The sequence below is a fragment of the Sciurus carolinensis genome, chromosome 1 (assembly GCF_902686445.1).
Source record: "Sciurus carolinensis chromosome 1, mSciCar1.2, whole genome shotgun sequence".
NCBI lineage: Eukaryota > Metazoa > Chordata > Mammalia > Rodentia > Sciuridae > Sciurus > Sciurus carolinensis.
Window position 1 is genome coordinate 96,037,889 of NC_062213.1, and position 15,450 is coordinate 96,053,338.

The window sequence follows — 15,450 nt, forward strand, 5'->3', positions numbered from 1 at the left end:
TTTTGGTCCTGGTGATTGAATCCAGGGATATTTAACCACTGAACCACATCCCTGGCTCTTTTTCATATTTTATGTAGAGACAGAATCTCACTAAGTTGCTTAGGGCCTTGCTAAGTTGCTGGGGCTGGCTTTGAACTCAAGATCCTCCTGCCTCAGCCTCCTAAGCCAATTAATTGGATTACAGGTGTGCGCACTGAGCGCCAGTCCTAGGCTGCCCTTCTTTGCTACTTCCTCCTGACCTCTCCATTCAGTTCTCTGCCATTAGGATTGGGAAAGGCTGGGCTATGGGGTCTGGTTAAACTTGAATGTCACTATCCATATTGGCTTTGGCTGGGAAGTAGGGCAGAAAGAGAGGTATCTCAAAAGTACAGGGAGGCCCCAGCAGACCTCTTTCAAGTTCTTCATCTACCTTTGTCCTACAAACCTCACTTGATCAGCCCCTGCTTCTTTCTTTCCTAGTTACTAATAGAGACACCCCTCCACCCCCACCCTGCTGCCCCATTCCTCACAATTCCCCCAGGTGCTTCCAACTCCTAGGCTTGGTGACTCTAAGTCCCCTCTCCCTCCCTCCCCAACCTTACTTCCCTTCTTTCCCGGTGACTCTGCCTGTTGATCTGGGGCCAGGGGCATCCCAGACCCAGCCCTCCAAGGCTCCCTCCTCGTGGCAGGGGTGGGGACAGGCTCTGGAGCTCTGGCCAATGGAGGGTGGGGCCCACACAGTTGGCTTGCAGCCCAGGCTGCTGCAATAGCTGGGGTGGCTATCAGGCCCAGCCCCCTGCCTCCCCTCCCTTCCCCCAGGTATAAGAGCTGAGTTGAGGTGAGCTGGCTCCTCCTGTCCTGTCTCAGCGGCTGCCAGCAGGTAAGGAAACCCTGGGCTTTTTATCCAGATGGGTTTCTCCTGTACGGGGAGCACCCTGAGTTTCTCCTGCCTGAATCTTCCAAGGGAGAGCTGGGGTACTGGGTCCTGGAACTTTGTGTGTGCATTTTGAGCATAAGTGGGTGGCTGGAGGTGTGAGACTGAGGTGAGCTCCAAGGTATTCCCCCTGAATAGGTTGACCTGGGCATTGTGGCCTTATCTCCTGGAGCCTGGGCAGGAACTGGGCCTGTGTGGGGTTGCCTCTGACCCCCTGGGTGAGGCAGAATATTTTGGGTGAAACCAAAAGAGGTCATTGAGACAGAAAGCAGAAGTGTCCCCTCACCTCAGATCTCCCCCTCCTCCAGGCAGATCATGATCCATCAGTTCCTCTGGGTCAGGCTATAGGACGACAAAACTCACCACGGGACCAAGTGCACCAGGCACCATGGGACAGTGTCGGTCAGCCAATGCGGAGGTGGGACCATTCACTCTTGCCCTGTTTTCCATTCTCTTCTTTTCCACCCTGGGGATCTGTGTACCCCACTGACTTCTGCCCCTCACCTTGGTCTTGCCCTTCACCTAGACCTTGTCAGTGAGGCCTGAAATTCTTCCCTGAACCCCACACAAGGTGATCAGATGGAATCCTCCTGAGAAGAGGACTGTCTGGACACGTGCTGGGACCTGCCTGCCTGGGGCTGGGGGTGGCGGGGAAGAAAGTCTTGCCCAATCTGTGGGGAAGGGCAGAAGCTGCTGGGGGCTAGGGTGGAGGTAAGGGCGAGGGACTGGGTTTGGGGCTCTGGAGTGGGCAGGGGCCCGTGTGCCTTCCAGCTGTCTTCTGCCCTGTTGGCTTTACCAAGGGTCCTGGGGAAGCAGGGTGTTATAGGTTGGGCGGAGCCTCCCTGATGTGGTTGTCTGCTGCCCTCAGGATGCCCAGGAATTCAGTGATGTGGAGAGGGCCATTGAGACCCTCATCAAGAACTTCCACCAGTACTCAGTGGAGGGCGGGAAGGAGACACTGACCTCCTCTGAGCTACGGGACCTGGTCACCCAGCAGTTGCCACACCTCATGCCGGTACTGAGGGGATGGACCCCACCCCAGTCAGTCCCCTGACTTCCCAAGCAAGTGCGTCCAGACCCCACCCACACCGGCACTGGCAACCCCTAGACCTTCCCCTTTGCCAGTGCCAGGTAGGCTCAGATCCTGTGCTTGCCTCTGGGTAGGGTGGGGTGGGAAGATCTGAAGGTACAGTCTTGCTAAGCTCGTGGTATCTTCCCTCCACTCAGAGCAATTGTGGGCTGGAAGAGAAAATTGCCAATCTGGGCAACTGTAACGACTCTAAACTGGAGTTCGGGAGCTTCTGGGAGCTCATTGGAGAAGCAGCCAAGAGTGTGAAGCTGGAGAGTCCTGCCCCAAGGAGCTGAAGACTTCTACCTGGAATTTCTTAGGAGGCAAATGGGGGATAGGGGACCTTAAAGACTGTGGGCCTGGAAATAGCACTCCACCACCACCACCCTATTCCCCAGCCTGCACCTTTCCTCATCTCTGCAAGGTTCAGGTTCATAATAGCCTTCCCCAGGGTCTGCATACTTCCTTCCTGGGTGCTCGGGGGAGATGATGGGTCCGAGAGTCCCCAGCTGAGGGAAGCTCAGGGAGTGGGTTGGGACCAGGGAGGTTATGGAGGGATGCTGGAGGGATAACAATGGTGTAAGGGCCAAGTGATTTGATAGTGGGGAAAGGGCAGAGAGAACCTGGGCTATGGGAAATGATCTGAAGAATGGAGCTGGGAATATGGCTGGATATTGTACCAAAGAGAATCTCTGAGAACCTACCCGTCTCAATCTCTTTTCCAAACCAAACTGCAGCTATCCCTGTCCCATGCTATCTCTTCCTGCTTCCAGCTCTGCCCCACCCTCCTCCCAAGACTGTCCCAGGGCTAGGGCAGGGGAGGAGGGCCAGCAGGGTTGAGGAAGAGGCTGAGGAGGGTGTGACTTTGGGGCAAGAGGACCAGCTGGGTGCTTGGGCATTTATAGAATGATGGTTGTTTTGTATTGTTTGATCAATAAAAAAATGAAAAAAAAAATAAAAAGATGTTGTCTTGATTGGATACATGCCCTGGGGACCATGGGTGAGGGATCCTTGGTAGGTGGTAGAGTCATTGGTGGGATAGACACATGGAACTAGAGTGGTTGTCAGTGGAAATGACTGGGTGCTCACTTCTCCCCATGGATTTGGGCTGAGGGTGGAAACAAGCCCAACAGGGAGACCAGGTCATCTCTGAGGGACAGGCTGTTGCTTGTCGATGGGCTTACCTTCCGATAGGAGATGAGGGCACAGGTGTGTACGCCTGGGGAAAAGGACATGAACCCAGGTGTCCTGGGGCCTCACTGACTAGTGGTAAAGAAAATGTAGGGCTGGGACACAGTCTGACTGGGTTTAAATCCTATCTCTGCCACTTAGATCTGTGAAACTTTGGACGTACTTTTAGAGTTTGTCTCCTCACCTGTAAAAAGGGGATGTGAATAGTACTTCACTAATGGGAGTGTCATGAAGATGATGTGGCTCATCATGTGCAGCACGAGAGAGCCCAACACACAATGAGTGCCCAGTGAGTGGAAGTCACTGAGAGTGGGTGAGAGTCCTCTTTAGTTTCAGCAGCAGCCCCACCATAGGGAGGTAGAGTTGGCCAATTTCCTTGGGTACCTGGGGGAAAAGCAGGGGGTGGGAGTTTGCAGAGGAATTGTTCTACTGTGCCTAAGGGGTTTTGGAGATGGGTCTCAGGAGAGGTCAGGATGGGCTGAACTGGAGAAGGAAGACCAGAGCCAGTTTCTGGTCCCCAGTGTCAGAAATCAGGTGTTACTCCTGAAATCTGAACAGGAAGGAAGCTTTTGTGGCCAGCTAGGCTGGCCTGGAATGCTAACTAAACTTGTCTGTTGAGGGCCCCTGAAACTGGGCTCCCAGTGACCCAGGTAAGAAGGGCAGGTGATAGTCCTTCCTTCCTTTCTCCACGTTGTCAGGTTCTGCCCAGGTCCTGTGGGTTAGGGGGGTGGAGTTGAGGGAGCGCCAGGTTCCACCACTCCTTCTGGGGTGGCGGTAGAGGGGTGTTAAAAAAGGTGTGTATCCCTTTAACAAGGGCCCAACCCCAGGGCCAAGTTAAGAAGGAGCTCAGTCACTACCTCCCTACCGAGCCAGCTCAGCCAGGCAGGGCCGGGAGGGAGTGGGACAGATTCTGGGAGTGCAGCGGGGAGGAGTCCTGGCTGGGCTGAACGGGGGAGCTGCTTGGCAGTGCCAGAGCCTAGGCCCCAGAGCCCTGCTGGAGAGGAGGTGGATCGAGAAGGCAGGTGAGCACCTCAGGCCGGGTCTGGGAGATCTGGGGCTGCCCAAGGGTCCCTGCAGGCTTGGGAGGCCAGGAGAAGGGGCAGTGAAGGGGGCCTGGGGAGAGGGGCCTTCCAGAGGCAGGACAGGAAGAGTTTTGTTAATTATTAACTTTCTCCAAAGGCCAGTTTGAGAATGAGGAGTCCTGGTGTGGTTGGGGGCTGGGTGAGGCCTCCAGAGGAGTGGGTAAGGTGGTAAGACCCTCTCTCTGGCCCAGCAGCTGACTGGGCTCTTCTCCAGGGGCTGGGACACTGGGCAGAACATTTGGGAGCCTTGCCCACAGCTGCTCAGCCCTCCCTGAACGGAAAAGGACAAGTGTGTGTTGGCGGGGAATCGGGGGTGGTCAGATGCTGGACACAGGCCTCTCTGGGGTCTAGGAGTTGTGTCCTGGGAGAACTAATGGGATCCAGGAGGGTCCAGGGAGCTTAAAAACCCAGGGAGAAGGAGGCAGGGGCTGAGGCGGCTTCCCCACCTGAAGACACAGGCAGGTCCCGAATGCAGGCCCCTATGTGCTCTGGGAGCTGTTCCTTGGGAGGGGCCTGAGTGAGGCCCTGGGGAAGCCTGGGAGCTCCCTGGAAAAGGGAGAGGGAAAGAAGCCAAGCCCTGAACCCGCAGCTTCTCCACCTTAGGACCCAGGCAGGTCCTGGCTTGACTGGCTTGGCTTGTCAGAGTGACTGGTACTATAGGAGCATTCCCCTTCCTAGCCCAGGTGAGGGCAGGGGTGGAGGGGAGGTGGCTGCAGCCCTTCCCCAACGGACTAGTGAAGAACTCCTTGAATGGTGAGGCCAGAGGTAGCCATGTGTGTGCGTATGCGTGCGTGTGCCTCCAACTTTACTCATCTGGAAGAAATTTCAAAGAAGTCCAAATTATTGCTCTGAAAATAGAAGAGGGCAAAAGGTAAATGAGTTACTCAAGCAGAAAAGATTGGTAAAGGCAGAGTTCCTTGCTTCCTGTGTATGCAGGTGTGAATGAATCCTGTGAGGGTGGGAAGGGCTAAGGCAGGGTCACCTGTGTGAAGCATGAACCTCAAGCAACTGGAAAAGAACATAGCAGAGGATGAACCTGTTGATTGAAGCTGGAGAAATTATTTTGAAACACTCTTGCAAATAGAGATTGAATTCCCAGCCTTGTTCAGAGACCCAGCCCAGTTCTTCAATATGCCTTCGCAGTGTGTTGAAGGCACTTGGAGCAGAATGAGTCAGTCAGGAGGGGAATGACTGGGGCTGGGGCTGGGGCTCAGTGGCAGAGTGCCTAACAAGCACAAAGCCCTACGTTCCATCCCTAGCATCCACCTCCTCCCTCCTGCAAAGAAAGAATGACTGAATGAACAAATGAGAAAGAGAGAATGAATGAGAGTGAAAAAATGAGTGAGTGGTAGGTAGATGGAAAGCAGATGGAAGGAACTCAAAACGCTAAACTTAAGCTTGGAAATGGAGCTAGACTCTGGAGAATCCCAGAGACTCGGGGATTAGGAGTCTGGGGACATATCCCACCACTTGGAAACAATTTAGCAGTACAGAAGTGTGTGCAGGGGGCTGGGGAGATAGCTCAGTCGGTAGAGTGCTTGCACTACAAGCACAAGTCCGTGAGTTCGATCCCCAGCACTGCAAAAAAAAAAAAAAAAAAAAAAAAGTGTGTGCAGGATGGGAAGAGAAGGTGGATTTTGGAGGGTGTGGTGGACATCCAGGGTTCCAGAATGAAGGGGGTTGGGGAGGTGAGGGGGTGGTTAGCAGGCACTTGGAGGGGGAGGGGCCCTGAATCTGGGGGTGGGAGGGTGGGGCTGAAGTGGCTGAGATCCAGGGGCATGGTGTCAGGGCAATTTGGGCTTTTGGAGAAGTCAGCAAGCTGGTCTCAGGTGGGCGGGGGTGGGAGATGGGAGACTACTGGTTGCTCAATGATGAATCAGCCAAGGAGAAGACAGTGAGAACACAGGGGACAGGGAGGGAGGGACTCTTTGCAGGACAAGTGTCCCCCTCTCTCACTTTTTCGAAAGGTTCCAATGTGCACTATTCACAACCTGACTCCCCACCATCCCAGTCCCACACCCCATTCTCCTGCTGAGATCTGCTTGAGGCAATGTCAATACAGGAACCACTTCCTGGCTAACCATCCTAGATAGGGGCTCATGGGACAGCACACCTGCCCTTCCCCCATGCCTGGAGATCCTCAGACCTGGCTGGTAGGAGGATGGGGCAGCTGCAGAAGCAGGTGGTTATGGTTTGGGTGGGGTGGCAGATCCTGTCTCCTGGCCCCCAGGGGAGGGTGGGAGAAGGAGAATAATGACACATGATTGTAACTGTCCCATTCTGATAACCTGCCTTCAGAAAAAGCTTCAGGAAGTATTTGTCAGATGCTTATCTCAGTGTTGTCCATTTTACAAGAAGGTAGTGGGGGCAGATTCCTGAGAGGAAGGCCTGGGAACGGAAGCCCCAGGAAGCTACCTCTCTGGCTTGCCCAGCACATGTGAGAGCCAGTGGCTGAGTCTTCTCTTGGATGCTCACCTGTGTCTTGCCTACTTGGCAGCCGCCAGAGGTAGGGTAGGGGTTGGGCATGGTGTTGAGGAAGAATAGGAGGAGATTCCTGTGGCTGGAGAAATAAGACTTCAAAAGGCAGGTGGAGGGAGAGGTGGGTCTCATAGAGAGGAGCAGAGATCCACCAACCCAAACATTTCTTTCCCTTCTCTCTCCCTGACTATTCCCCACAGGATTCCTCGGGTAGAAACAGGTCTGGGATGGTTAATCATGGGAGGGGGTCTCCAAATGCTCTCCCTACTCCAAAGCTTGGTTGGTAGTGGGCGTGGCATAATCCTTCCTGGAATGGGTACCATTTCCAAAAACCTTAGGAACTGTGGTCATGAGCTTGGGCTACCTCCCTCCCAAGAGCAGCAGAGCAGACAGATCATGGGTGAAAATGTTTCTTCTTCCTTATTTGTGAATGTTAGAGGATTTGTCTGAATATCTTATTGAACCACACACTTAAATAAAGAGTATGGTTTCCTGCAGTCCTGGCATTTTATGTCATTCTTCCAGCCACAGACCAGAGTGGTCATGTGGGCAAGGGGAGGGGGAGAAGGGCAGGGTTTCCTGCTAGAGATGCCCCTGACCCTTCTCCCTCTCAACTCTCCTTCCTTCTTCCTGGACTATTTCCTCCTGGTCTCACCCTTCCTTCAGAAAAAGCTCCATAAAAGAAAAGACTTAGAAAGTTAGTCAGGGGTCTTGGACACCTACTCTCAGGGCTGAAAGGAGGTAGAATATTTATGGAATATCTCCCTTGAGCAAGGCACTAGGCCAAGCAGTATGGGTCAGGGAAATCACAGAGACTAAAAGAAAGGCTGTTGTATACCCAGGAGGAAAAATAATTGTCCCCAAGTCTGTGCATTTTGTTGTTTGGTTCAGAAAACACAGCAGCTGCATGTCAGAAACACTATGTATGCCTCGAGGAATGAGACCAGAGCTGTAAAGAGACAGTGGCCACACCAGTTAGTGGCTCCAGACAGTGCCGGCATAGTGAAGACAGACATGTCTGTGGGAGTTGGGGAGGAACGTGCTGAGGGCAGGGGTCAAGGCAGGCCTCCCAAGGGAGGCGTGGTTTGGGCAGGGCCAGAATGATGGGCAGGCTCAGCTGGGTGGAGAAGGCATGGCCATGGGCATGGGAGTAGGAATGGCCACAAGGGGATCAGAAAGCAGGTGGCAGGGGCAGGAGGCTGTACTGTGGGGCCTAGAGAAGGAGACCCCCCCATTCCAGATCAGCCTGTACTGTGGCTGTGTCCATCTCCCCTTGCCAGAACCAGCTGAAAGCTGCAGGAGCTCATTCTTGGCCTTGAGGGTGGGAGTGGAGTCTGATTTGCTTGGGTTGACTTGGGGGGGCACTGGGCTTGGGCGGCGACTCACAGAGTAGATCCGCCTGCTCCCCTCATATCCTGTTATTCAGAAGGCTGTATCCGCCTGGAATGTGAGTGCCTTTTGTCCTTGGGTGAGGGGGTGACGCATGTGGCCTCTGGCAGGCAGCTGTGGTGTCCAGGGTCTGGATCCAGCTGGGGCAGAACGGGCCTGGCTCCTCCTTAGGTAATGGGGTGAGGGGTTTTCCTTGGGTTCTGCTGTATATTTTAGGGGTGGGTACGAGGGAGGAGAGGTTTGCAGGGTGTGGCAGGGGGTTGGGGAGGCTGCACAAAATCGATTTGATGGATTGGGATCTTGTCTTTTTCTGGAGATGGGCAGCTGTGGCCTGAGCCTCTGAATTTACTGCTTTGGAGCCTGGAGAAGGGATTGGGGTAGGCTTAGGTTCCTACCTCCTGTCTGTTGCCTGGGGTCTCAGCCAGCCGTGGGGATGAGAAGCAAGAGCTTCTGCCCCCATCTGCCAGGGCTCATCCCAGCAGTTCTTAGCTGCACTTGCCCCAGGGCAGGGCCCCTGGGTGCTAGGTGTGGAGCAGGGTGGGAGGGTTGGGCAGTTACCATCCTCTTCTCCTTATGGGAGCCTCTTTCTCTTACCAGGGCTCTGACAAGCGGCAGCTCAGTGCCCTGGGCTGGGGAAGAGCCTGGAGAACCTGTCCGGGCGGTTGAGCTGGGGAGCACCTGGATTAGGGGAGTCGCATAGCTCTCATTCCAGGGCCCACCCCCGCACCCCTGTGTTCCCCTCCCACCACCTTATTTTTCCAGAGGACAAACCATCCTAGGGGCCACCCATGTGCCCAGGGGCCCAGGGTGCATGTGAGGGAGGAGGTTTGGCCTGTGCGATGTCTTATCTCCCTTCTTCGTGGTACCCAGGCCCCTAGAGGAGCTGAGGCAGTGCAATGGCAGACTGCTACACGGAACTGGAGAAGGCAGTTGTTGTCCTGGTGGAAAACTTCTACAAATATGTGTCTAAGCACAGCCTGGTCAAGAACAAGATCAGCAAGAGCAGTTTCCGCAAGATGCTTCAGAAAGAGCTCAACCACATGCTGACGGTAAGCTCCCTGCCCAGGACCTGGCCTCTCCCCTTTCTGTTCTACCAGGCATCCTTCCCACTGAGTCCTCTGTCCTTTGAGTTACTCTTACCAGCGCTGCAGGCCTCCGTCTTCTGAGGGTGCCCAGATCCAGCCAGGGAGGGCTCTGTTTGCATTTTCCAAGGACAACAGCTGTCCAGGTTCTCTGGGGTTGCCACCCTCCCAACCTTCAAACAACTCTACCCTGACCCCTCCTCTCCCCCCCACCATTCCTCTGCAGGACACTGGGAACCGAAAGGCCGCCGACAAGCTCATCCAGAACTTAGACGCCAATCATGATGGACGCATCAGCTTTGACGAGTACTGGACCTTGATAGGCGGCATTACCTGCCCCATTGCCAACCTGATCCGCCAGCAGGAGCAGCAGAGCAGCAGCTAGAGGCCTCACCACCACCTCTTCCTGGCCCTGACAGAGCCCCAGCCCTGGTGTTCCTCCCAGGCGCCCTCCTCAACTCTGCCCTCTTAGCCCCTTTCCTTGCTTCTCCCTCCAGACCTTCTCCTTACCCTTGCTCAGCAGTGGAAGGGGAGATGTCAGGGTCCTTTTGTGAATATCTCAATGTGGGGGTGCTACCCTGAGGGTCTCAGTCCCTGGAGCCAGCAGGCCCTAGGGCTCCCCTGTGAGATCTCAATGCTGTTTGGGGACCCCAAGAGTTTCCTCACCTGTTCAGTCTTCCAATGTCTGCTTTTTTGTCTGATTCCTGCCTGATTCTGGGTCCTGACCTCCTGGGGTCAGCTTGCTGCTTGAGGTCTCCCTGCTTCTGGTGTCAGCAGTGGCAGAGACCTCTCCCCTCCTGCATAGTCCTCAGCTGGGTAGAGAAGCATTTCCAGGGACTCCCCTCTAGCTGCCTTTGTGTCTGGGAATGAGCTAAGCAGGGCTGAGCCTTTTCCCTCTGCTTAGCCACTAAAATGACAGTAATAAAGGCTGAATTTGGAGTTTGTATCCCTCTTACCTGGTCCCTTTATGACAGTCATTAAACCTTTCACACTCCTTGAAAACTTCTTATGTCTTGGTAGTCTTTACCCTCCACTCTGAGCCCAGGAGGAATCTCAGAGGCAGAGCAAGAAAGAAATTAGGACTCCTGGATCCCAGGACATCCTGTCATCCCAGGGCTAGCAGCTCCCTCCCTTCTGCTCCACAAAGGGCCAGAGGCGAAGTGTCACTGTCTCAGACTTTCATATTCAATTTCCAGGTACAAAGTTAGGTCTCATTTCATCCTTATTGCAATTCCACAAGGGGGACATGACACCCGGTCTTGAGCCATGAATAGCATGGAAGCCTAGAATCCTCACCAAGATATTATTCCAATAAACAGAAGTTGTGGGATGAAAAAGTAGGGGTGCAAGTGATACCGCAGTTTACCAGTGACAGTCCTGTTTCCTCCGAGGCGAGCGCAGAGTAGAAAGTAAGCTTTATTAAAGAAAAGTAAAAGCGGACTTCTCCTGGGTGGAAGAAGGGGACCCAAAGGTGGAATCCATCGGATTGAGCAAATCTTGTCCTTTTAATAAGTTTTATTCTCCCGTTCTTCCCCTTTATCTCTTTCCTTCCTGCCTACATGATTAGGCCTGGTTTTGCATACAGTGAGAAGCGAAGGGAGGGGGAGGGCCAAGGTGATCAGGCAGGTACACTAACTGCCTGTCCCCCATTCTGGCTTCACAAGGGAGGAGGGGTATGGGAGGCCAGAGAGAGGAGAGGAAACCACAGCTGGTATCTGCTAAGAAACAATATGGCTTCTCCATTACTCCTGGGCTCTTGAACCCAGGGGTCCCCTAGTAGGAACACGGTGGGAAATCCAGCCTGTAGAACTTGGGATCAGGTGTTTTCAAATGGGGGCAATATACCCAAGGTTTAAGATTTCCTCAAAGATACACAGGCACAGGGAGTTTTATTGGAACCTACTTCCAGATCTAAAATTGGTTGGCTTTGAAATATGCTGACCCTCCTTTATCACATCTACATCACAATAACCCTTCATTAGCAGGTGTGGTGGTACACTCCTGTAATCCCTGCTACTTGGGAGACTGAGGCAGGAGGATCACAAATTACAGGTCAGGCTCAGCAAGTTAGTAAGACCCTGTCTCAAGACAAAAACTATCAAAACAACAACATAGCCTGACAGGTGGCAAAGTGCTGCTAAGTTCGATCCTCAGTACTGCAAATGAACAGACAAAAGCAATAACTTCCCCAATTAAAAATGAAAGGCAGGATGGCTGGGGACATGGCTCAGTTGGTAGAGTTCTTGCCTTGTAAGCACCAAGGCCCTGGGTTCCAATCCCCAGCACTACAAAAAAAAAAAAAAAAAAAAAAAAAAAAAAAAAAAAAAGAAAGGGAGGCTGGGGTTTTGGCTCAGTGGTAGATCACTTGCCTTGCATGTGTGAGGCCCTGTGTTTGATTCTCAGCACCGCACATAAATAAATAAGTAAACAAACAAATAAAATAAAGGTCCATTGATCACTAAAAAAATACTAAAAAAAAAAAAAAATGAAAGGCATGCCTTTTATCTATGCCAAGTATTACTATGTGGTCCTGTCTGAATGATAAAGAACGTGTTCACATTTCTTTTGTTGTGGGTCTTCTGTCTGTATATCTATCTATCTATTGTGGCAAAAAAACAAAAAAAACAAAGTGCACCTTTTTCTTTTTTGCGAAGCTGGGGATTGAACCTTGGTAGAGTGCAAGGCAAGCACTTTACCAACTGAGCTATATCCCCAGCCCGCAACAATGTACATTTTTAAAAAATATTTTTAGTTGTAGATGGACACATTACCTTTATTTTATTTATTTATTTTATGTGGTTCTGAGGATTGAATCCAGTGCTTCACATGTACTACGCAAGTGCTCTACCACTGAGCCACAACCCCAACCCACAATGTACCCTGGGGTTGTGCACGTTGTGTTTAAATGTACATTGCAATATTATTAACCTTATGCACACTGTTTTTTCTTTCTTTTCTTTTTGTACTGGGGATTGAACCCCGGAGTGCTTTACCACTGAGCTACACATCCCCAGCCTTTTTTATTTTGAGACAGTAAGAACTAAGTTGCTGAGGCAGGCCTTGGATTTGAAATTCTGATTCAGCCTCCTGAGTAGCTAGGTTTATAGGCCTGTGCCACCAAGCACAGCTGTATTGTTTTTTCTTTTTTTCTTTACTGGTTTGGGAATTAAACCTGGGGGCTCTTTATCACTGAGCTACATTCCCAACCCTTTTTATTTTATTTTATTTTTTTAAATTTTTAGACATGGTCTTTCTAGATTACCCAGGCTGGCTTGAACTTGCAATCCTCCTACCTAAACCTGGGTCATTGGGATTACACACATGAGCCACTGTGTCAGGCTATGTTGTTGTTTTGATAGTAACTATTTGAATGGGCGGGAGGTAATACCTCATTGTGGCTTATTTTTTTAAAGTGACACATAATAATTCTACATATTCATGGGGAACTATGTGATATTTTGACACATAGTCAAATGTGCAAAGATCAACTCAGGATAATTAGCATATTGATCACCACAAACATTTATTCAAAATCCTCTCTTCTATTTTGAAATAAACAATAAATTATTGTTAACTATAGCCATCCTACTGTGCTGTGGAACATGAGATCTTAATTCTCCTGTCTGACTATTTTTGTACCCACTAACCAATCCTCCTCTATCCCCTTTCTCCCCTACCCTTCATTGTGGTTTTGATTTGCATTTCCCTGATAATTAGTGAGACTGAGCATTTTTTCATTTGCGTGTTGTTTGTGTATCTTCTTTGGAGAAATGTCTCTTCAAATCCTTTATTCATTTTAAAAATTGGGTTGTCTTTTTTTGTTGTTGAGTTGTTAAGAGTTCTTTGTAGGGTTTGGGCTTGTGGTTCAATGGTAGAGCACTTGCCTAAGCATGTGTGAGTCACTGGGTTCAATTTCAGCACATAAAACACTAAATAAACAAAATAAACCTATTGTGTCTATCCACAACCAAAAAAACAAGAGAGTTCTTTGTATTTGTATTTAGGTGTATTAACTCGATGCAATATATACTTTGCAAAAAATGTTTTCTCCCATTCTGTAGGTTGCCTTTTGACTATTGATTGTTTCCTTTGCTACATAGATATTTTTGTTTGATGTAGTCTCTTTGGTCTATTTTTGTTTTGTTATTTGTGTTTTGGTGTCATCAGAGAAATCATTGCCAAGACCATTGTCATGAAGTTTTTTCTCCATGCTTTCTCCTAGGAGTTTTACATCTCAGATCTTAGATCATAAGATAAATGTTCACCTTAATTCTTTTTTTTTTTTTTTTGGTACTGGGATTGAATCCAGGGTCACTATACCATTGAGCTATATCCCCAGTCCTTTTTATCTTTTATTTTGAGATGAGGTCTTGCTAAGTTGCCCGGTCTGGCCATGGACTGGCAATTTGATCCTCCTACCTCATCCTCCCAAGTTACTGGGATTACAGGTGTGTGTCTTCGTGCCTCAATTCTATTGCATGTGGGTATCCTGTTTTCCCATACAGGAAAGAGATTATCCTTTTCTTATTGTGTAAAATTGGCACCACTGTTAAATATTCTTCCATTATGAAAGTGAGGATCATTTCTAGGCTTTCTCTTCTGTTCCATTGGTTTATATTTCTATCTCTATGCCACTACCAAACTGTTTTAATTCATAGCTTTATAATATATTTTGAAATTAGGAAGTGTAGGCTTTCAGTTTTGTTCTTCTTTTTCAAGATTATTTGGCTATTTTGGGTCCCTTGAGGTTCACTGTGAATTTTAGGGCTTTTTCTATTTCTATAAAAAATGCCTTTGGGCCTGGCATGGTGGTGCATACTTGTAATCCCACTTATGGGGGAGGGTGAGACAGGAGTCTCCTCCTCACAAGTGGAGGCCAGACTCATCAATTTAATAAGACCTTCAGCAACTTAGCAAGACGCTGTCTTGAAATTAAAAATGCAAAAGACCAGAGATGAAGCTTAGTGGTAAAGCATCCCTGCTTCAATCCCTGGTATCATCCTCCCCAAACAAAACAAAGCAGAATATGTCTTTGGGGTTTTTATAGTGATTGCATTGAATAAGTAAACTGCTTTAGTTAGTATGGACATTTTAATGATATTAAATCTTCTGATTTGCAAACATGGGATTTTTTTTCTATTTATTTATGTCTTCTTTAATTCTTTTCAGCAATGTTTTGTGGTTTTCAAGTTTAAGTCCTTTAGTTCCTTGGTTAAGTTATTCTTAGGTATTTTTATCCTTCTCGAAGCTATTGTAAGTAGTTTTTTTCCCCTTAATTTTCTTTTTAGACTGTTCATTATCAATGTATAGAAATGCAACTAATTTCTGAATATTCATTTTGTATCCTGCAACTTTGCTGTATTTATTTATTATTTCTAACAGTTTTTTAAAAATAAATTCTTTAAAGTTTTCTATGTATAAAACCATGTCATCTGCTGGACACAGTAGCGCAGCATGCCTGTAATCCCATGCCTGCTCAGGAGGCTGAGGCAGGAGGACTATCGGTTCAGCAAAAGTGAGACACTAAGCAACTCAGTGAGACCCTGTCTCTAAATAAAATATAGGGACTGGGGTTGTGGCTCAGTGGTAGAGCACTTGCCTAGCAAGCCCTGGATTCCATCCTCAGCACCACATGAAAATAAAATAAAGGTATTGTTGTTCACTTACAACTAAAAATATATTTAAAAAAATAAACGAAATATGAAATAGGGCTGGGAATGTGGCTCAGTGGTCAGGTGCCCCTGAGTTCAATCCCCAGCACCAGAAAACCAAAACCAAAACCAAAAATCAACCCATGTCATCTGCAAAGAAATAATTTTACTTCTTTATTTTTCCAATTTGGATGCATTTTATTTCTTTTTCTTGCCTAATTGCTCTGAGTAGGACTTTAGTTCTATGTTGAGTAGAGGTGGTGAGAGTAGACATCCTTATCTTGCTCCTAATTTTAGAAGAAAAAATTTCAGTTTTTCATGTTTAGTTGATGTTAATTGTGGATTTCTCATATGTGAAATTATATTGAAGTGGTAATTTTCTTTTCCTTTCTTCTTCTCCCTCTCCCTCTCCCTCTCCCTCTCCCTCTCCCTCTCCCTCTCCCTCTCCCTCTCCCTCTCCCTCTTCCTCTCCCTCTCCCTCTCCTCCTCCTCCTCCCTCTCCTCCTCCTCCTCCTCCTCCTCCTCCTCCTCCTCCTTCTTCTTCTTCTTCTTCTTTTGAGGTGCTGAGGATTGAACCCAGGGATGCTTTACCACT

At 49.4% G+C, this 15,450-nt stretch overlaps 2 protein-coding genes across 4 annotated transcripts; both read left to right on the top strand.

The window, feature by feature from the left end:
* Positions 1 to 808: 808 nt before the first annotated feature.
* Positions 809 to 2,943, top strand: S100a14 (S100 calcium binding protein A14). Its single transcript, XM_047565456.1, has 4 exons — positions 809 to 859; positions 1,222 to 1,331; positions 1,782 to 1,928; positions 2,141 to 2,943. Exons 2-4 carry the CDS (start codon positions 1,302 to 1,304, stop codon positions 2,276 to 2,278), a joined length of 315 nt encoding a protein of 104 aa, XP_047421412.1. The 5' UTR covers positions 809 to 859; positions 1,222 to 1,301; the 3' UTR covers positions 2,279 to 2,943.
* Positions 2,944 to 4,040: 1,097 nt separating this feature from the next.
* On the top strand, positions 4,041 to 10,150 carry S100a16 (S100 calcium binding protein A16). 3 transcript variants are annotated; one of them, XM_047557274.1, is made up of 4 exons: positions 8,262 to 8,293; positions 8,720 to 8,809; positions 8,993 to 9,171; positions 9,431 to 10,150. In XM_047557274.1, the coding sequence occupies exons 3-4, from the start codon at positions 9,019 to 9,021 to the stop codon at positions 9,587 to 9,589; spliced, it is 312 nt and encodes a 103-aa protein (XP_047413230.1). In that variant the 5' UTR covers positions 8,262 to 8,293; positions 8,720 to 8,809; positions 8,993 to 9,018; the 3' UTR covers positions 9,590 to 10,150. The 3 variants fall into 3 exon arrangements, with proteins under 3 accessions (XP_047413216.1, XP_047413221.1, XP_047413230.1); XM_047557260.1 differs by lacking the exons at positions 8,262 to 8,293; positions 8,720 to 8,809 and adding an exon at positions 4,041 to 4,195; XM_047557265.1 differs by lacking the exon at positions 8,720 to 8,809 and having other exon boundaries at positions 8,153 to 8,293.
* The last annotated feature ends 5,300 nt before the right edge of the window (positions 10,151 to 15,450 follow it).